Source organism: Aedes albopictus, chromosome 1 (assembly GCF_035046485.1).
Source record: "Aedes albopictus strain Foshan chromosome 1, AalbF5, whole genome shotgun sequence".
NCBI lineage: Eukaryota > Metazoa > Arthropoda > Insecta > Diptera > Culicidae > Aedes > Aedes albopictus.
Window position 1 is genome coordinate 48,324,217 of NC_085136.1, and position 22,833 is coordinate 48,347,049.

General features: G+C 42.7%; 1 protein-coding gene across 4 annotated transcripts in view; it reads right to left on the minus strand.

Annotated features, from left to right (window-relative positions):
• LOC134284920 (uncharacterized) overlaps positions 1-22,833 on the minus strand; it is a 269,878-nt gene that overhangs the window by 47,311 nt on the left and 199,734 nt on the right. For all 4 annotated transcript variants that reach the window (XM_062844485.1, XM_062844486.1, XM_062844484.1 and 1 more), the window contains 3 exons: positions 21,319-21,590; positions 14,848-21,254; positions 14,628-14,785 (listed from right to left, as the gene is read on the minus strand). In XM_062844485.1, coding sequence (XP_062700469.1) covers positions 14,628-14,785; positions 14,848-21,254; positions 21,319-21,590 — 6,837 coding nt within the window. The remainder of the gene's footprint in view (positions 1-14,627; positions 14,786-14,847; positions 21,255-21,318; positions 21,591-22,833) is intronic.

Consider the following 22,833-nt stretch of genomic DNA (forward strand, 5'->3'; position numbering starts at 1 on the left):
TATGATGATCTTGACGTCGTGGCTTGGGCAGCGATCGTACTCGCGTTCGAGCTGCGCGTAAAATGCGTCCTTGTCATCATCAGTACTTCCGGAGTGTGGGCTGTGCACGTTTATTATGCTGAAGTTGAAGAATCGGCCTTTGATCCTCAACCTGCACATTCTTTCGTCGATCGGCCACCAACCGATCACGCGTCTCTGCATATCACCCATCACGATGAAAGCTGTTCCCAGCTCGCGTGTGTTGCCGCAGCTCTGGTAGATGGTATGATTACCTCTAAACGTTCGCACCATGGATCCTGTCCAACACACCTCCTGCAGCGCTACGATGCCGAACCCGCGGTCCTTCAGTAGATCGGCAAGTATGCGGGTGCTCCCAATGAAGTTGAGAGATCGGCAGTTCCACGTACCGAGTTTCCAATTGCAAGTCCTTTTTGTTCGCTGGGGTCGTTGCCGTTGGTCTCGGTTCGTATTATTCTGTTGCTGATTTTCCGTTACAATGGTTTTTTACGGCTGGCTCGTAGGGCCTGACACCAACCCCCTACTTTCCGGAGGACCATAGTGCACAGTTGAGCTTAGAGTCCTTCCCTGGCACTCGGACGTAGATCAGCCGCCCCTAACATGGGGATCAGACGCTGTTGTGAGCCGCTCCTCCTGGAGAACAGACGCTCAGGTTTGCCGAAGCAAACCCCCCCCCTTCCCTGTCAGCCTACGACCAAAGTTCCCACCGGGGTTGGTTACCCGATCTTCCCTAAGGTTGCTCATAGTTTCCGCCCGGTACCGCGTGGAGGTAGGGATAGGAGTTGCTGGGCAGAGGCTAGTGGATCACAATGGGATCTGAATTGCGCAGCATACCCAGCCTTTACCGTGCGACCCCAACATCTTACTAGAGCTGAATATATTAACTTGTAATTCTGGTAGATCTGAAGGCCCATACTTCAAGCAGTTTTTTGGGTAATCTTGGATGACCAATGACCTCAATACTTTGACGTTTCTGAACCTTGTGAGATAGCCAGAGTAGATATTGATTGATTGATTGATTTGTCTTTATTGAAGAGTCTTTCAGCCCTTGGCTGGTTCGTCTCTCAGAGTAGATATCTATTAATAAGACAAAATCAAGTTCCCTGGGGTTTTCAGGTTTTTCCAGGGGGAAACTGTGAATGTGTATAATTCAAAATTTAGCTTAAATATTATAAAATTTATATATTTCTCTAAAACTATACAAATATATACTCAAAACTTGAGTAATAATTCAGCCATTCCACCCAACTAACAATTGCAAGTCACAAACAAGCAAGCTTGCTGAATTGTGGCTTAATAATGGTAATGATAGCTGAACTAAAATTATGCTCAACACGTAACTGTTTAAATGATTTTTCAATTGAGAAAATAGTCAATGTTCGACTTTCCTCATCGGTATCAACAATGATAAATTAAAACACTTTTCAAAAGTTTAACAAGATATTTATTCGACAAGCATTGATTCTTTAACAAAAGAGTTTAACAAGACATTTGTCTGCATCTTATTAAGCTGATGTATCGATAAACATATGCTCCTGAACAATGTGCTTTTCACTTGTCAAATAAACGCCTTCAGCCCGTCATAGTTTGACTCAGAACTTTGTTCGGATTATGGGATAAATCATGGCTAAAACTGACGAGCGAGGTTTTTTGGTAGTGTTGTACTTTTTACAACAGCGCGTGTCTTGAAGGGTTAAATAACAAAAATTTTAAACGAATCACATAAAATAAAAGAGAATAGAATTATGTAGTTTAACATTGAGTGCCAAGAGAAGTAACCAACGTAAAAATGAGGCATTTATTTATTACTAGCTGTCCCGGCAAACTTTGTCTTGCCAAGCAGTGGTTGTTTGACAACTGTTGAGGTCATTGCAGTAACGCACTCTAGATTGATTTAATTTTGATCACGCTGAATTTGTTCCCGGCTCATGAAAAATCAGTACTTTATCAATTTTTTAATTTTCTAGTGAGTTTTCGTAACTTTTTGTACATATAAACACAGCCACCACGATTACGAATCGAACCATGCAAGAGTCATGCTGATCGGTCCACCAGTTCTTGAGTTTTGTTGCCTCAAATGAACTTCAAACTCATTTTTATATATATAGATTATTAGTATGTAACAAGATATCTTGTACCTTGATTATTATTTTTTATCTTCCGCAGCAGTTCGATTGTACGGCACGCTTGGATCGATGCATTTGACATTTGAGTGCTGTCGTGTTTACTGAATATTGTTCCCACAGTCACCTAGATAATCAAACAGCATTCAGAAATCGACAAATTTCAAGTATCCCCAAACATCCTTATGCACTATTTATTGAACATAATATTAAGATTCCATGACAAAAGCACAAATAAAAAAAAATGCTTGACGGATCTTCGACTGAGCATGAGTAGATTACCTGAATAGATGCTGTGAATGCCCCACGTCCAAGACCATACCGCACCACATATTGTCATACATTTTTGAAGATCGATTTTTAAAAATAAAAATAAAAACATATTCGTATCGCAATTAGTTCGTCTGGGAACAATATCTTCGATATGGACCAACACTTTTTGGCCGCATTCGATACAAGTTTTCTCACCGTGCGATAAAAATACTGACAGCGAAATCTGAATGGAAAACACGTGTTTTGGGCTGAACAGCTGTTGAAGTATAAGGCGTTGTTCAGTTGATTAGCACGTGCTATGCTAATTCACCAGTGCTGAACACAAGTTCTGGAGTGACCATTATTGAGTCATGGGAAGATTATGTTTTGCTTTGTGTGCTGCATCTCACCATCTCTAGGATGGCGCAGATAGGAAGGCATGCGGCTGGCAATCGACAGGTCTGGAGTTCTAATCCGGATTTAGGTAATTTTATATGTAATTCTTATTTCATAATAGGTGTTCTCAACATGAGAGCAAATAATTACTCTCGTGAGAGTTCAACATTTTTGCATTTTATTTATTTTCAGTCATTTTTGCCAAAGCTGAATAACAACTTTCTAGTACATTTGTAAAACGCTTTGAACAACAAAAAATTAAGTTGGTGCACAACATGATTTTTTTTTTTTTATTCCTGTTCGGGTTTGTCACTGCGACCAGTTTTTAGATCTATTGTGACATTACCCGTATCCTTAGTGTAGTGCATGTCGCATTACTCAATTGCCATTGAGGGGCAATAAAGTATCGATTTTGATACAGTTTTTGTTTTGTTTTCTTAGAAAACAAAACAAGAGTACTGATATTGGCCATGCATCGGAAACCTAGCATCACCCTAGTTTTACTGCTAAATTCTCCCCAGGTTTAGGACCCGGGTTTTAACATTAGCAGCAATATCATTCCAATAATGGGACATGTGTTCAGTAATAAGGATTCTAGTATGTTCCTTGCGTACTAGCACTTTCCAGTCTTCGAAGAGTTAGTACATACATGGATCCCTAACCCAATTTGATTTCCTTTACATTGAGTTTAGCCTCAGATGGTGAGGTTTTTAACTATATGCAAAGTAAAGTTGGTAAACTTAGTTTTATTCAAAGACTGGAAGTCATCACAACACCAGTAGCAAGGACTAAATACTATAATGCCTATAATTATCAGAACACATATTCCAAAATTGAAAAATAGGACGACACTAGATTTCGGTTTGGTAGATCTAACACCGCAACGCAACCCAAAAAGGCGATCTACCCACGCTACGGGCTCCGTTAAAGATCGAGCATCTTTTAAACCCCCTCAACCGTTCATCCCTCAGCACGGGTCGCCTGACACCTTGGATTGGGGTTACCTGTTTGGTGGACTTTTACCCCCGGAACAGGTGGTCCGTAGTGCTATTCTAAGCCGGCAGCTACACGGACATGCACAACATGATGCTTTATAACTTCTCCAAATTTGTGTGAACAAAACCCGAACATAGGTTGTACGTGAAAATAATTCAAATGTTATTAAACATTATGCTGAATTAATTCGTCATAATGGTGCCTGTTAAATGAGTGATTGTTAGTTGGGCATAGAAAAACGATATAGTGCATCTCCGATTGTCGTGAAACTTGGTGGGTTTGTATTTCCTCGGAAATAATTAGACCCGTATTTTTTTAATTCGTCATTAGGGTGACCAATTTTCATATAGGGTGGTCCAAAAAATCAAGGTTTTTCAAAACTAAAAATTTTCAAAAAAACCGTAACTTTTGAACCAGTTGACTGATTTTAAACTTTTTTTTTGTTTGAAAGCTACTGAATTGTAGTTTTCAGGAAAAATACGTTAAAGGGGCCAAAATGTAAAGAGTACTTTAAAATATGCAAATATATTAGTTTTTTCACGTTTTCATGGTCTCGGGACCGACCAAAGAGGTACCCTGGTTTTATATTTTTATCAGAAAATTCAGGAAATTTGGCGTAACATATCAAAAAATTAGAAATGTATGTTGTTTTGTTTTTGAGATATGATTTTTTGAATATAGAGAGTCATATATTTTGGTACTAGCTATAGCTACTCTAAAATTGCTTGAAATTGCAAATTATCATAAAACTATGCATAATATTGCTTTTTAAATTGATTCCTGGGTGTTTTGGTATCCATAATATTATAACGAATCAAAATATAATCAAATTTAAAAAAGTGTCTTGTATGGGAAAATTTGACCTTTTATTTTCAAAAAATCATATCTCAAAAACTAAAAAAACATACATCTCTGGTTTTTTGATATGTTACGCCAAATTTCCTGAATTTTCTGATAAAAATGTAAAACCAGGGTACTTCTCTGGTCCCGAGACCATGAAAACGTGAAAAAACTAATATATTTGCATATTTTATAGTACTCTTTACATTTTAGCCCCTTTACCGTATTTTTCCTGAAAATTCGATAGCTTTCAAACAAAAAAAAAGTTTAAAATCGGTCAACTGGTTCAAAAGTTACGATTTTTTGTAAATTTTTAGTTTTGATAAACCTTGTTTTTTGGACCACCCTATATGAAAATTGGTCACCTTAATGATGAAATAAAAAAATACGGGTCTAATTATTTCCGAAGAACTACAAGCCCACCAAGTTTCACGACAATCGGAGATGCACTGTATCGTTTTTCTATGGAATGGCTGAATTATAAAGAAAAATGCACCAGATTTATTATTCAAGAGATTCCACCAAATCGCTGAATTCTTTTAAGATTTTCCTACCAAAACTCTTTCGAATATAATACAAAAATTGATTACGGAAAATTTCTAAATTTCTCCACAGTTCTTTTGGGTTAATTGCAAGAAATTTCTTTGACATTTCCACCTACAATTACAACCAAGGAATAAAAAAAATCAGAAAAAAATAACATTCAGCAGTTCAATCAGTATTTCCACAGACTATATGACTGTTAAATTCCATACACAGTATTGAATATTAACTTTGATGTTTGTACTCTGTGCTGGTAGTAATGTTGAAGGGCCCATATAGCCGAGGCGTTAAACGCACGGGTATTTGGCATGACCATGCTGAGGGTGACGGGTTCGATTCCCGGTCGGTCCAGGATCTTTTCGTAAAGGAAATTTCCTTGACTTGCTTGGGCATAGACCATAGAGTATCTTCGTGCCTGCCACACGATATACACATGCAAAATGGTCATTGGCAGAGGAAGCCCTCAGTTAAAAACTGTGGAAGTGCTCATTGAACACTAAGCTGAGAAGCAGGCTTAGTCCCAGTGAGGACGTTACGCCAAGAAGAAGAAGAAGAAGAATCTTCAAAGGATTCTTTCAAAGGTTTTTCTTTTCTGGCTTACTCCAGTTTTCCCAAGTATACTCAGAGGTTTTACGTATTTGCTTCCATGAATAGTTTCTTCCGAGATTTTTTACGATTTCAGGTTTTTCGAAGCTTTTCACGGAGTCTCTGCTAGAGTATGTACCCCATGATCTTTCTTGCAGAATTTCTCGCTAGGTTCTTCCTGGAGATCTTTCCAAATATTTTCCAAAGTTCTTCCAGGAATTCTCTTAGTGGTTTCGGGATAGCTTTCTAACAGTTTCTCTCGGGATTTGTAGAGAAGCTCTTCTGGGGATTTCTTCCAGAGACAGTTTTCAAATATTTCCTTGTTGGATTTCACATAGAAGTTTTCAGAGCTTCTCCTTAAATTTCCTTTATACTTCCTCCTGGGATTAGTACCAGAACATTTTTCCGAGATGTCCCATTTTCTCTCAGGATTTTTCTAGAAGTTCCTCTCGAGATTTCTCCAACAATTCGTTCCAATGTAGGCTGTCCAAAAAAAAAATCGATGTTCGAGAAGTGAAGTTGCTCAACCCTTAAATGAAAGATATGCATATATGAAGTTTTTTGTAAAACATTTCGATTTTCTAAAATAATAATGTAGAGGTTTCGCCATGGCGATTTTTGAAAAAGGACCTTTTTTCATGAAAATTCTCAAAAAAAAAAAAACATTTTTTCGTAATATTTTTTCAACTTTTATTTTTTTTTTTTCAATATTTTAGTAGTTTTCTATGACCCTCTATGCATTCTCGAAAGGTATAAGTTTTGGAAATATTAGGGGTACTCACTAAACAGATTAAGTTGCTGCGTAAGCCATGATTTTCTGCTTATTTGAAATGTTTCATGATTTTGCGAATGAAATAATCAAAGATTGCCTTGGTGATCGGAACGTTTAATCAGTTTAACTTGTTTACGCTGTTAAGTGAATCCCCCTATTGTGTTTATATTGACGACAAAATTTTTGTTTGTGCTTACAAAAGGTCTATTTTTTGAGCATTTTCCATCAAAAATCGCCAAAAAAATACATGTACCATTTTTTATTTCCAACCATAACAGTTGTATCTAATAGTAATTTTCAAATGCGTCATTTCTTTACAAAAAAAAGATTAATAGTTATTTATGTAACGAGTTGCAAAAAGTTGATTTTTTCAGCACGAGTCGTACATTTATCATTTATCCAACGAGGCTTGCCGAGTTGGATAAATACGAAGAGTGCCGAAAAAATCGAGATTTGCAACGAGTTCCATACAAAATTTTATGCAAAGATTTTTTCAAAATGCAACTCATTTGAGTTGCATAATGTTCATAATGCAACTCAAATGAGTTGCATTATGAACATTATACAACTATTTTTCATTATGCAACTCATTTCAGTTGCATAATGAACCAGTTCGGAAAAATTGGCCATTATGATACCAATATGAGTTATATAAAATTAAAATTATAATACTGAATTGCATAAAAAACTTGCCTAGAAGCTGAGATATAACGGTTTTAGTGAATGGACAATATTTTTAATATTTGCTCAACTTTGTATTTTAGTCTTGGTGACACTGTAATGTATGTATATTAAAAAAGGTTAGGCTAAAAATAAAAGCTTTTCTTCTTGGATGGTCAAGCAAGTTCAAACAGAGATTGTGTTTTTTTTTATTCTGGGGTGGTTGGCAGTAATTTCATGAAGAGCATTTATGCGAATATTTACACTAATGACGGGTGTCGTGGTTACTGGTCCCAACGCAGATAGTTCGAGAAAGTATGTGAACTTTCATGAAAAAGGGACATCTTTTAAAAATCGCCCTGACGGAACCTCTAAATGATTTTTTTTTAGAAAATCGAAATGTTCTACAAAAATGTTTCAAATATGCATATCTTTCATTGAAGAAGGATTGAGCACTTTCCCTTTTCGAACATAGATTTTTTTTTTGGGACAGCCTTTTCTGGAGTTTTTTTTTGCAAAATTTCACCGGGATACCTTCAGAAATTTCTCAAGGAATTACTTACAAGAAATCTCGTAAGTTGCCCCAAGAGACATTCCGAGAAAAACTTTTTGAAAAAAATCTGCAAGAACTCCGGAAGCAATTATTGAAGAAATCCCCAAAAGGAACATCCAGAAACTCGAGGTAATTTCTGGTAGAGATTCCGGGAAGAGCTCTATGAATAATCCCGGGAAAATCTGTAAAAAAAATAATCTCAAGTGGATCACTGCAAGAAATCAGATAATCAGCTACAAGGAATAGCTCTAAAAAATAAAAAAAATCACAGGACGAACTCCTATGTAGTATGTTGAAGTTTACGAGAAATACCAGTAGCAGTAGCTGAATCCCAGAACTCTCAAAAAAAAAACAATTTTGAGAGAAAGTCCAGTATAATACTGGTAGAAATCCGAAAGAATATGTATCCGTGAAACATTATCTAAAAAATCAATGGCGTATTCTTGAGAAAGTTCATGGAAGATTTTCTGGATGAATGTTTTGAAATATTTCTGAAGGAATCTCTATGAAAAAAAAATTGCAAAAATTCGTAGATGAATTTCTGGAACAATCTATGAAAGATTTCTTAAAAGCAATTCTTGAAGTATTTTCTAAAGGGATCCATGTAGGAAGCATATGTGCGAAACTTTCTTAATGAGTTCTTGGAGATATTTTTGGAGGACATTCTGAAGTCTAAAAGAATCCCTACAAGATTTTGTGTAAGAATTTCTGATTGACTTTTTAAGGATTCCCTGGATATTTTTTTAAGTAAATCTACGGGGATTTTCGAAAGGAGCCCTGAAAAGATTTCTTGAAGAATACCTGGGAGATTTTTCAAATGAATCCTAGGATGGATTACAGCAAGGCTCCATGAAAGAATTATCGATAAATCAGTGGAAGTTTTTTAAAGTAATCCTTGGTGAAATTTGTACTTGCAGTATTTTCTTTTGCGACTTGGCCTCCACGTTGGGCGCCAAAGTAACAAAATAAAGTTCGGAACACTACAAATGCATTGTGCTCCCGATGGGTATCACAATTGTGACAACTGTGAAATTAATTTGGACAACTTCTAACAGAACCCTACAAATGCGCATTCTATTTTCCATATCGGGCCCCACGTTTGGGAACTAGATACGAAAAATAAAATTAAACATTACAAATGCACAAAACACAAACATGCAACACATAACATAAATTGTGCCTAGTTATCTAAATAGATAACGTAGTTCAATCCCAGGATGACGAGGTTTCATTGCTGCTCTTGGTCCATCAGTCAATCCTGTGATCGCATTTCTTCTGGTCGATTGCCTTTTTGTTCGCAGCGTTGGTTGCTTACATGGCTTGAGTTTGGTCTAGGAATTTCTAATCCTAAGGGAGCACTCAGGCTCGGGCAACAACACAAAACCGTCTACAATTTGATGTCCGTGTTAGAGGACGGCTTACGTGCTTTGTACTGGATCGCTCCTGAAATGTTTGGAGCGCTACAAATGTACATTAAAATTCAGGGACAGATGTACAAACCTTAGTATAACATACAAAATAAACTGACAAAAAGGTTCACAACAATTTACAAACGTAACAACATTTTTTTTAAAAAAGAGTCACAGGAGACATTTCTAAAGAAAATCCAGGAAGATTTCATGACAGAAATTCAGATTTTCAAAAAAAATCCCTAGAGCCATTTCTATAGTAAACCCCGGAGAAAGTTTTGGAATAAATCCTTGGAAGGTCGTTTGAGAGGATGCATAAAGGAATTTTCGAAGGATCAGAAAAGTCCAGAAAAAATAGGATAAATATCTGGAGGACTTTCTAAAGAAAATCATACACAATTCCTTCTGGAAGAAACTCTAGTGGAATTTCTGGAGAAATTGGAAGTTGCTATGAGAATTTCTGGTGAAATTCTCAGAAGAATTTACAAAGTAACCCCAGTACACACTTTTAAAGGCACTTTTGAAATATTTTCTGAATAACTCTGGAATAGTTTCTGAAGACATCGCTGAAAGTTGTATCAAAGGAATTTCTGGAGAAATTTCTGAATAAATGTCTAAAGAAATTTTTGAAGGAATCTTTGAACGAAGTTTTCAATGAATCCTGTTCAAATGAATGGATATTTTTTTAAAAGAGGAATTTCAGACGTAAATAGAGCAAGATGCTCAGGAAGAATTATTTGTGGAATTTGTAGAATGGGAGGAAATTCTAAACAAATTCCTGAAGAAAATTTCCGAATGAACACAAAGTTTTTTTTTTAAAGAATCCGTGAGGATATTTTTGGTACTTGAACAAATTTCCAAAGATTTTTTAGAAAGATTTTTAAGAAGAATTTCTGAAGAAATTGTTAGTAGATTTTCTAAATGAATCTCCAATAAATTCTTCGAACGAATGCCAAGAAAAATTTCTAAACAACCTCTGAAATGATTTGTCAATAATCATGGAGGAATTGGTGAAACAATTCATGCCAGATTTCGTGGATGAATTCTTTGTGACACTCCTGGAGGAACAGAAGGAAGATTTTCTGAAATATTCTGTGGCATGATAATTTGATTTGGAAGGTTTTCTACGGAGACCATCGTAATAAAGCTGAAAATTCTAGGCTCACTTACTTTTATTTAACACCGCATAATTGCAACATAAGGTGACCGAGAAGATAGCAGTACAAACCAACACTATTCGTATTCTGAAGAAATTCGTTATGTTTTTAAGTAATTCATAAAAAAATTCCAGGGCGAATCCTCGGAGAAATTCTGAACTTTTTATATTTTTTTGAAAGGTTTACGCAAGTAACGTTATTGTGTATTTTTATTTCTCAAAATATTGGTTTTTGAATCAACCACACATATTTTTGGAGACGAAAGATTTCGATCGTGAAAAGCTAGCGAGATAGTAGTTTATTCGTTATTTAGTGAGAATTACTAATATATGCCAAAATTTCCAAGCCTTTTATCGAAAACTCAGCTTTTATGCAGTTTTTATATATTTTTAATTATTATTCATTCAATTTGAATGAAAATAAAGTATAAAAATATTTTATTTTATTCAATAGATTTAATACACATTTCGAAAATTGAAATGTTCACTAAAACGAGGTATACCTGTATTCCAAGGCACTCCAATTCCATAGTATTCCATGGATGGTTTCTCGTGGAACTCCATGGTGTGGTACTCTGTGATAATTAAACATGTTCTATGATATTCCATGGTATTCCATAGTACTTTATGGATGGAATTCCGTGGTACTTCATGGTTTGCTAAGTCTTTATATAGTATTACGTAGTATTTGATGAAATTTCTTGACATCTCGTGGTACCACGGTGGTATTCCTTAAGTTTGCATGATATTCTTTGGTTTCCATGGCATAACCGAGGTAGACCAGAACTGACGCTATATCTATCCTGCATCCAATGTTGCAAATTTTCCCTTCACGAGTGCTCATTACAACTTATCAATTATATTTTAATCGCTTGCGATTGAACTGTCTACTGCTAATCGATGACCAGATGCAAAGAGATGGCAAAAGACCTTGATGTAACTCACAAACGATATTGTACACATCAGACACTGCTGCCACTCGTGCACCCGAGCAGCCGAACCTCACCGAATGGGTTGGTTGCAGAGGCTATAGCTATAGTACACGGCGCGAATGGTCGACACGCACACAGATGAAACAATCGCATATACTGACACTATACCAATAAAAAGTCTCCAGCCGACGAAGCTTCGTGCTAAGCTCATCGACATCATCGAAAACGAAGAAAAGGAAAGCTAAGCTGAAAGGCAACTGCTCAACGGCAAAAAGGAATACCCAACATGGCTGATCACCGTCGAGTCTGTTCGTGTGAAATTCGTACGAGAGGTTGTTGGTTTGGCAAAACGAAAGAGGGTGAAAACGTTTGTTGGCGAATGAAAATCGCATCATATCGCGGAAGTTTTCATTGGATAGCAAGCTTACTTGCGTCAATACGTTCCATGCGTACTCATGGTATTCCGTTTTTCTTCGTAGATGATATTTCGTAGTATTCCATGGTACTAGGGTAGCGAACCACTTGGGCAATGGCCAGTATTTTGAGCACTCTTCGCTATAACTTAATCAATTCCAAACCAATTGACTTAAAATTTTGTACACGGCTAGATACTATACGTATCTCATCGCGTCCCAAAAATTGTGTCAATTGGTTCAGAATTGGCTGAGTTATATCAGAAAAGTGCCCAAAATAGGACCCCTGCCGAGATGGTTCCACTTCCCTACTTGGTTTTCCATTACATTTCTAGGTATCCCATGGTACTAGATACTCATGGATGGCAATTTTATAATACTCCATGGATATTATTCTTTGGAACTCCGTGGTTGATCATTCTCAATGGTATTTCATGGTATTCTACAGTACTTAATGTGATACTCTTTAATATTCTGCACTATTCCATGGTATTTCGTGATACCTCATGATATTTCATCATACACCACTGTGATATCCTGCATAGTAGACACCAGTGTCTTAATTTGTCAAATTACAGTCATCCTTACCGACGCCCAGGGGCTCCTGCGTCGTAGATTTGGTTTTTGTTTTGATTATCGTCTTGACAACCCGTGTGCCACTCTCTGAAGTTCAAGCGATGAAAAATTCATTACCTCGCTGTCTGCTGAATTTCAACCACCCACTGATATTCAAAGTCAGCATATTCATCTTCAATTGATATTTCTTGGTTTAAGCACGATTTAAAAGCAAAAAGTGCTGCTGGTGGATACCATTTACCTAAAGCAAGCGAAATAAATATAATTAGGGCAACATATCGACATTTGCGTGCCTTAAATAGCCTAAAATCACAGAAAGTCATTTCCAAATTAAAATTCATATTCAAATTCACCGAGCTCGAGCTGAAGATCAAAACAGAACTTCAGCTACAGTTGATTACACTACGAGGCGTCGCTCTCATTGTCTTGCTTTCTCTTTGTCATGTTCATTCTCGGCGTCATGCTGGTGGGAGACTGCATTCGTTTGTTTGTGTTCGTTTTCGCTCTGGATAGAATTCTGCAAGGTGACGTCACGAATGAACGTTCGGTTCATTCTCGTTCGTCCTTTCCTTTTTCCTCTCACGCGAATTTTGACATTTTCCGGTGGTTTGTTTTGATTCCCATTCGTTGGTTAAATTTCGATGCAAAACTCTATTGAACATCATTGGGCTGAATTTTTAAGACACTGGTAGACACTGGTTCTCCATAGTATTACCGAGGTCCAAGATACACCAGAACTCATGGTATACCTATTTATACACATCCTGGATAAAATACATACATCTGGTTTCCAATTTTTCAAAGTCGACCATATTGGATAACATATCGAAAATTCCATATCCACCGATCAACACTGTACGTTAGGTACAGCGCGTGGGTAAACATTTAGCAACGACGACGTCCACGTCGCCCGCGGGATCGTGCCCTCTCGAGAAAGACAACGAACGTCGCCGCGACGGTGCTAAAAATATGGAAGATTTCATTATTCATTTCGATCGCCGGTTGGCTGGCTGGCTGATATAAAGCGCGGAATCGGTTCTAGCAGGCCATGCTACTACGCATGGTTTTATCCCAGCCCGTGCCGCGCGTACTGCGATAGAACAAGAACACGCGCACGCATCGTATAATGGGGGTCTGGGTCAATGTGCGTAACAACGCGGCCGGCCTACTAGATTCGGGCGGGATGTACTCCATCAAATTCACACGTAGAAATGACGTGCTCCCTCATCCGCCAACCTACTGTGGTGAACGGTATAGGTTGCACATATCTAGCAAACGAAAAAGTTACACAATTTTAGAATTCTTACAGCTTTGTATGCCTGTCTGTCGTCGTTGTCTGATCAGGCGTGGTTGGTTGCGGTCAATCGCGAGCTGTCCGACCTTGAACGGCGAAAATGTAAACAATCATACGCGTATTTTCACCTTTGAGCGGTAGGGGGGAAAGAACGTTGCTGGTGGTTTTTGGGGGCAGCGGTTCTCAATCGTTTTTTTTTTGTGATTGGATAAGTGGTAAAAAGTTATCTGAGCACCTGAGACCAGTGTAGACTTCCTTATACTCTACTATAGCCCCTGAATTCTCTTAAAAACCTTGAAACTCTTCAGAAGATCCCCATGAGACTACCATAAACTCCCTTCAAACTTTACTCAAATTTCCTTTAAAACCATGAAATCCATTGAATCGTCTTGAAACACCTTGAAGTAGCTCAAGAAACCTCCCTGAGATCGCCGTAAATTGCTCTTAAACTTAAGCCCATTGAAAACCCCTAAAATCCCATGAAAAGTCTAGTAACCCCGCAAAAACTCCCAGACATCTCCGGAGTCTTTCATTTAACTGTACTGAAGCCTCGTTGATCTCCCTGACCCTCTTTTAAATGCCTTGACATTCCTCAGTAAACTTCTCTTGAGAACGTCTTAAATTTCTTTTAAACTTTACTGAAACCCCCAGGAAAACCATGAAATCCACTGAAATCCACCCCTCAAAAAGCCCCCACTATTGCCGTGGACTTCCCTTAATCTCTACTGAAGACCACTGAAACTTCTCTAAGTCCACTGAAAAACTTGGAGAAGTTTTGAAATCTTTCGGAGCTTAGCTCAACAGAGTCTGGCTCAACAAATAGCAGTTGAGAGCCACTACTCCGATATAGGTGGGTAGCACACCGGTAGTAGGCTATGACGATAAAACGTTTGGTTCCTGTTGCTTAGCACCGTCCCGGTAGCACCTAGCTTGATTAATGTGTTCCACATGATGCTTCATCTGCCTCGAGTTCGACCGCACATGACTTCTAATTACGGCTAAGTAGAGAGCGTTCGTTCGAACGTCTCGGCGCTCACATGTCCATCCACATAGACCCCTCAATATTTCAAGTGTATTTTTATAGGGTCACCCCGGGGTTCAGCACTTACCTTTTTCGTACCAGGTGCACCTTCAGCGTTCGACACTTCCTCCTTCGAGCTGCTGGCCATCATCGACTCCATACCGCTCATCAGCACCGACGCACCGAGGAACTTGTTGAGCAGAGCACGCGCTTCCCGGTCCTCCGCACTGTCACCGGACTCTTCCACTGTAAAATAACAACCATGTTATTCTCTTATGTGAACATCTATAACCTTTGTCCTAACTTACCATTATCGGCGTTCCGCATCCTCTCCAGCACGTCCTGTACTCCCGACACCCGGCTGCCGTCGTTCAAGAACGACCTTGTCTGCTGCTGCCGGCTACTGCTGCTGCTCTGACTCTTCCGGAGCACAACGCCTCCGTCTTCGCATTCCTCGGCCTCGGTCGCGGCCATCGACGACCGGAAGGACGACTTGGCCGTGCTCGTTCGCAGTTCGATGTCGTTTTCGTCAAAGTCGACCGATCCGGACCGGAACGAGGCGTTCTCGCAGGGAGTCGACGATCGGCTCGAGTGACTGTGCGTCGATCGCAGGATCAGTCCGGCCTTCGGATAGGTCCTTTCCGACATCAGCGACGAAGAGGATTCCTTGTGCACGAAGCGCTCCGTTAGCTCCCGGACGGAACCTTTCCGGACTACCTTGGCATCTCGCTGGGGAACATCCTCCAAAGCACCGACTTCCGTTGTCACATGGCTCGTTCCGTTGCCGATTTTCTCCGTCTTGGTCACCGAGATCAGTCCTTTTCGGGAGTTTTCGCGCTCCAGCAGCTTCTCTCGAACCTCGGCCAAGCTTCGCTTGCTACTCGACAAGTTCATGTTTTCCAAATCCTTGGCGTCTGAAGAGTAGAGCGTAGTCTTGCGTTCACCGACAGGAGCAGAACCGTTTTCCGAATACAACGTCTCCGTGAAGAACGATCCGCTGACCTTGGTCGTCGTTTCCGACTCCGGAGCTGGTGCCGACTTCTTCTTCAATGCCCTGATGCCAAACAGAGGCAATCCGTTTTCGTCCGTTGGTCCCACCCCATAGCTTGAAGTGATACAGTCCGTAGGCTTGGTTTCCTTCGGCACCTCACGCATCGTCGTCGTAGTCTTCTTCGGTGTAGTAGTCGTTGATGTCGTCCTAAAGCTGCGTGTAGTCTCCGATGCCTTCTTCAGAATGTTACTCGTTGCCCAGATGGGCTTGTCATCCTTCGCCTCCTTCTGTGGTACAACTCGTTCGCCGAATCTGGAAGTCTTCAAAGTGGTAGTGACAGTCGTAGTTGCCGTGGCGGCCTTTCCATTGGTCAACGGTTTGGTTTTCGTTGGACTTGCGCTGCGCGGAGCCTGCTCAGTCTTCTTTTCCACCTCAACTGTCTTCGTCACCCTGGCTTCCGTATCTTGAGAACCTTTACGCATTGTCATCGTTCGAGTGGGACTGGAGTCCTTACGTTTTGGGCTGGGCTCTCGAACGCGGCTATTCGTTCTGGTGGTTGTTGTAGTTGTGGTAGTGGTTGTCGTAACCGCGGAAGTCGGCTTCTCACCCGACTTTTTAACCAACCGTATCTGTGCTCGAATGCGCCGACGCTGCTCGTACCCAGTCACCGACTCCAGCATTTTCTCCAACACCTCCAGCTCAAAGATATCTTCAATAGCTGAGCAGTCAATCGAAGATTTGCGCTTCGGCGCGACAGACAAAACATTCTTTCCTGAATCGGCACGCTTCAGTTCTTCGTATTTGGTACTCGTTGACTTGGAGATATCCTGTTGATTAACTGTTTCTTCTACTTTCACGGATCTCTGAGTCATATCGATGGACTCACGACGACCGGTGTTCATATGTTCCAGTGAGCTTACCGTGTGATTCATGTACGATGGTTTGTTTCCAGGAGTTGGAGTATCACGCGCAATGGTGCGTTCGTATTTCTCCGTAATCGAAGGTCGCTTGCCGGTTGATGTGTACTCCGCTCGGTCCTCTTGAGAAGTGGTTGACTTGATCAGTTCACTGGTTTCCAGCTTGGAAGAAGAAATCCTCTTTTCAAACAGATCCTTCTTAGTAGACACCGTATCTTTGATGTAAGCTGGAGTCTTCGGACCGCTGTCACGACGTGACTTTGGTGCCTCCTGCTTGGGCTGCACCGGCTCTTCCAGCTTAGGCTCTGGTTCTACCTTCTCCTGCGGCTTCTTATACACACCGATATCGGTCAACTTCACATCCTTCTGGCTTGTCGTTACCGCAGTCGCTTGTTCCTTCTTCCGACGATCTTCCCAAATCGAAGGACGACTTAGAATGTCCTTCTGCCTGGCCAGTTCAGCTGCAGCCGGTTTGTTTCCACTTTCGAACAGCTGCTTTGCCTTCTTCACGGCCTCCGTGCTTCTAAGAGCAACACTCTGTGGAACCTTATCTTTCGGCTTGGTCAGTGTAGCCGTTGTGTAACGCTCCGTTATATTCGTCTTATGATCCGACTCAAGACTTCCAAAGTCTTCATCCACATTGCGCTCGTGTTTGCTAGTCTGCTTCATAACGTTCTTCACCAACTCCGGAGACTTCTGCGGAGCAGTCGTTCCGGTGATGAATTTCTTTTTCTTCTCCGAAACGCTCAACAGCGAATCATCATCTTCCTCCACAAAACTACGATCCACGTCGTCCAATGCAGTCGTCACCACCGTAGTCTTCCTTTCCGTAGTCTTCTGGCTATCCACGTTCGCAAACTTGGAAACCTTCTCGTTGACACTCTTCAAGCATTCATCTGACCCGGTCACGTCCACCGTCACCTTACACTCCGGCACGAACGGTCCCGAAGTCCTGATCTTCTTGACCTCTTCAGCCGTCGAGATGAACTTCGTTACCTTATCCGACACGCTCAGCAAACACTCATCCGACTTGAGATGTTCGTCCATATCATCGTACTCGCATCGCACGAACCGATTGGGTGTCTTCGCTTGAGCGTCCTTCAACCTGTTAGCTTCCTCAACAAACTTGGACACCTTCTGGGTGACGCTCATCAGCGATTCGTCATCCTCGGTCACCCTGTCAAGGTTAGTAATCCGACTGGCACGGGCTGCTCGAACCTCGTGGTCTTCGACCTCGGTGATTTCACATCCAATGTACTCGTTTGTAGCTTCTTCGAAAATCGGCACGTTGCTCACCTTCGGTACGTGCTTAGGTTCATCGTCGGGTTCTTGAACTGCATCCGGATAGCGAGGCTTGCCGGTGTCTTCATCCGGTGAAACCGGAATCGGAATCAACTTGTTCGGAGTTGGCTCCCGCGATGACTTCGCGTGTTGGATGTCGATTACCACGTTGTCCAGGATGTCCGAATCGATCGTTGGCTTGGCTGATAGATTGATGGTCTTGGTGGTTACACACTTTACCGGACGCTCGGTTTTCTTGGTTGTCATCGAAGAAGTGGTGGTTATGGTGGAAGCCGCTGTAGACTTCGCTGCGGTTGTCTTCTTGGTGGTGTTGTTCGACTTCAGAACGTTATCGCTTGATGAACGAGGGTAGGATTTCTCCACTTTTCCGGTTGTTCGATTAACCGGTGCTGAGTCCTTACGGTCGATCTTCTTGGTGGTGGTCACCGTAGTGGTGGTAGTCTCAACAGTCGTCATTTCATCTTCCATCTCGTTGTCTGAAATTCCAGTATCCTTGTCCGATTCCGGTTCGGTGTACTCTTCAACGACCTTTTTCGTAGTCTTCGTAGTCTTGCCGAGCTTGGAGGATCGATCATCGACAACGACCTTGGCTACCACGGGCTTCCGAACCGGTTCGATCTTGATCTTCGCCACCGTTATGTGATGTTTGGTCTTGTCCGTCTTGGTCGGACTCGTGTCCAAGGGACGCCGCTTATCCGGACTGGTAGCCGGCGTTCGGACCTTGGTCGTAGTAGTTCGAGCAGTTCTCTCCGATTCCGCCTTATCCGCAACGTAGGCCTTACGTTTCACGTCAAAGTCAGACGAGCTCTTGTTGGTTACCGCTCGGCTGCTAGTTGAACGGCGGTCGAATTTAGTGTCCGAGGTCTGTTTGGTGAGAACTTTGTCCGATTTCTTGACGTCGATCACCGGTTGAATTGTGATCTCCGTCACCGACATGTTCTTGCCTTCCTTCTTCTGGTTGATGAGAATGTCAGCCTTGGAAGTGGTTGTTTTGGTGATCATGGAGGATTCGACATGAGTGGAGGTGTGGGTTGGAGACAGCTTTGGACTCGGTGAACGATCGTGTGATCGTGAACAACGATGCGGCGAAGGTTCCTTGACCTGTTCCGAAGGCTTGCGAACTGGAGATGGCTGCGAATGTTTTCTGACTGGAGAGGTTTCTTTCGGTTCGACTGGCTTACGCTGAGGTGACTGTTCGTCCTTTGGTCGGCGATCGGGAGAAGGTTGGGAGTGCTTGCGAACGGGCGAACTGTCGGCTGGTTTCTTAGCAGGGACTTCATCCTTGGGCCGTCTGTCCGGCGATGGTTGTGAGTGCTTCCTGACCGGTGCTGATTCCTTCAAAGGCTCCTGCTGAGGACGACGTTCCGGAGATGGCTGAGAATGTTTCCTGACCGGGGATGACTCCTTCGACGGCTGTTGCTGCATAGGACGTCGTTCTGGCGATGGTTGAGAGTGCTTCCGAACAGGGGACGTAGATTTTGTGGGTGAAGCAGCGCCTGCCTTGCGATCGGCCGAAGGACGTCGTTCGCCTGCGAGGAATTCGTTTGTCTTGCGAGCTGCTCGCATCGTTTCACTTTCGATGGTTTTGATTTCCTGTTCGATTTTCTTTCGCTTCTCGCGAATTTCCGAGCTGCGGGTCACCGTGTTGTCATAGGTGCTGAACACGCTGGACGTGTTCGTTTCGGCAGTTTCTTCAATACTGTCGGCCTTTTCGGGCATTCCCAGGATTCTACGGCACCGTTCTTCAAAGGTTTCGCTGCGCACCAGCGGAGGCTTCTGCTTGGGAGTTTTTGTCATTTTGGAAGTTTCCTGGTCATCGGTCGACTTCTCATCCTTCAATTCGACTTCCTCTACTGTAGTCGTCACTTCGATGTCATCGGTGACATTTTCTACCTTGACGTTGATCGTGATATCGTCATTTTCGGTGACCACCTTCTTCGTGTCGAATACTTCAACATCTTCACGCATCTGATTCTGCGTTTGCTTATTTTCCGTAGTAGAAACGGTGATCGTTGTGTCTACGTTGAACATCTCAGAAGAGTTCTCACGAACCAGTTTCTCGGAAGTGATCTTCACTGGAGACGAATCACGTTTGACGGGAGATGTAGCTCGAGTTGTATCCACCGAGCAAAACGGAGCCGATTCTTTCGGAGTCTTGCTAGGTGAGACATTTCGTGCGAACTTATCGGGAGATTGTCCACGTGGAGTCATGTCCGGAGAGTTCTGCGGAACTTTTCTCGGACTAGCAGAGCGTTCCCTGAGCTTGGTTTTGTCAACCGTATCGTACGCAGATTCCGCTGTCAATGATTCCTGGACGACTGTTTCCTTGAAGGATGACTGTTTTCGTTCCGAGGTGATGGTCGGCTTCATGTAGTCCTTGTTCTCCACTTGGTCGGTGCGACTGGAGCGAGTAGTTGTGTGGGTGCTGAGACGACTAGTATCGGATTCCCGCGACGGAGAGCGCCGTCCGCGGGCGGATTTGTCTGGGCTAACGCTGGATCGCCCGGTTGTGGAGTTCGAGCGTACCGAGCGAGTGCTCTCGGTTGGCGAAACGCAGCGCAGTGAGCGAGCGAAGGAGTCGTGTGCCGGATCGACCTCAACGGTAACCTTTTGCTGTGTGACGGTTTCTTGCTGTTGTTTCTTGACCTGTTCGACTCGTTCGGTTTCCGAGCGTTCCTCGGCGATGAACTGCAAATTGGTGACCTTCTCGGTGAGGTCCTTTTTGACCGATCGATGCTCGATCTCGTCTCGGTTTTTGTTGCTCAGGGCTTCGACGGCGGCATTCAGTCGTTTCTGAGTTTCCGCGTGTGCCTGCTGATCGAATGGTTTCTCCGGTTCAACGCCGATCTTCTCGTAGTTTCGGGTCGTGACAGTAGTTCCGTCTTCGAGCTTCTTGGTGATGGTGATCATTCTAGTGGAAGGGTTGATCATTCGGACGTCTCGTTCGATGACCTTGCCGGGGAGTTCCGCCAGGCGGAAAGCCTCGCTCACACGATCCGGATCGCTGGATAGGGATTTGCTAGTCACGTTTCCATCAGTTTCATGCATCTCTGTGGTTGATTTTGTAGACTTTTCCATACTGGTCGAGAGTCCGCAGGTGAACTCCGGAATGTTGGTATTGGCAGGGGGCAACTCCATTTTACCCATTTCGATGGTGTCGCCGAAGGTCTGTTGCGAGCGGATCACCTTTGACGAAGACGACGACATCGTTGTGGACTTCTTGGAGATCGTGCTGCCATCTTCACCTTCCAGGACGGTGTTTTCCGCCAGGAAGGTTGCCGATTGATCACCGGAGCTGCGGACAAAGTTCTTATCGTCACCTTCGAAGCGTTCGCTGCTGACTTCTTCGTTTTTACCGGCGAACGAAGTGCGTCCACCTTGGACATCCTTGGTTCCTTCTGTAGTGGCTGAGCTTCGTATGGTGTGGGTCTTACCGTCTGCACTTCGCTCTTCAGACGACTTAACGTGCCAGCCGCTGTTGTCTGAAGGGATGACGGTTCCGAATCTAAAAGAACCGAGGTATGGGAAACTTTTCGAAAGAGGGAAATTCAGTACAAATCGACACTTACCGAGTGGGACTCTCCGAGTCTCTGATTTCCTTGGTTTTGAAGCTTTCGAAGCTCTGGTCAGCGAGCGAGTCGCCGTGGCTTCCGGTGACGGACGTCTTGGACAGCCCGAACTTGGCACTGCTGGTGTTGTGCTGTTCCATGATGAACGGCGAGGACGGCGCTAGTGGGGCGACGTCTCCGGGGGCGTACAGGGCTTTAAGGCGCTCCTCGCGCAGTTTGTACATATGCGCACGGATCTCCCGTTTGCGGCCGAAGTCCTGTGCGTCGTGCCACTGTTGAGGGGAAGAAGAGAGGAAGGATGATTAGAACTAACTCCAGGACAGTTTTTTTATCTGTATTAACGAGATTTTAAGCCCTTGTGAACTCGAGACCCACGGTTTACTTCCATTGCGAAGGAAGAATTCATTTGTGAGTTTGTCGAGAGTGTGATTCGATCCCAAGTCGTCGGCGTGATAGTATCGTGGTTTAACCACCACGCCCAATTCGCTTCTCTCTAGGACAGTTTGGATAACTAATCTACGTGTGTTTCGGAATGCTCGTGAGGAAGCAGCCTATTTGAAGCTCTGACAAAGCTGAACATAGACATCGAAGGTAGTGTCCGTAAGTAAAGATCGAGAGTCCAGCATAGACGTAACTTTCTGCAGCCCTGGTTTGATGAGATCAATAAACTGGAGAGTAAGTGAGGAATATACCCACAGAGACCATCAAGCTATTCGGTACCATATTGGAAACATGAGACAAGAGACTAGCGGAATCCAACTGAATGAGCGGAGGTGGAAGACAGCGAACTTAAGGAAGTGTTTGTGAAAGCATTGCGACTGGATGACAACTCTCTGAACCTCATCAGCACGGATCAGTTGATAGCGTGCGAGGCAACCATACCAAGGATAGGAAATTCAAGAATGTAGCCCTAAAACAGCGATTTTTGAAAATCCGGAGATTTTCAGGACCTTAATACGAAAGCATGTTCCGATGGTAGTTTTCCCGACACGGCAAAAGTTAGTGCAGCTACCGAAGCCAGGTGAACCTCCCGGACCGACCCATCAGCATACAGGCCGATATGTCTTTTGGATACTGTTGGGGAGAGCGGTTCAAAACAGGCTCACGAAGTACACGAAGAGTGAGAGCTGTCCATCCGAATGCCGGATTCCGGAAAGGCAGGTCTACTGTAGAATCAGAACGCTGTCAAAAATGCTTTCAGCTGAGCCAGCTGGCTTCGCTGATTCGTTACACAGGTTTAGGGTGCCTGAATATCTGTGCCAAATTCTGAATAGTTGTTTTCAGAATCGTTAACTGATCTACGACACAGACGCCGGAGAGAGGAGTGTGGTTATCATGGCGGGCGTTCCACAAGGATCTATTCTGGGCTCGATTCTCTAAAATGTCATGTATGACGAGGTATTGATACTGAGGTTTCCCAGAGGTGTAAAAATTGACGGGTTTACGGATAATTTGGAGGGGAAACACGAGAGGAAATAGAAGTGCTGGCCACAGACGCGATAGATGCGATGGAAG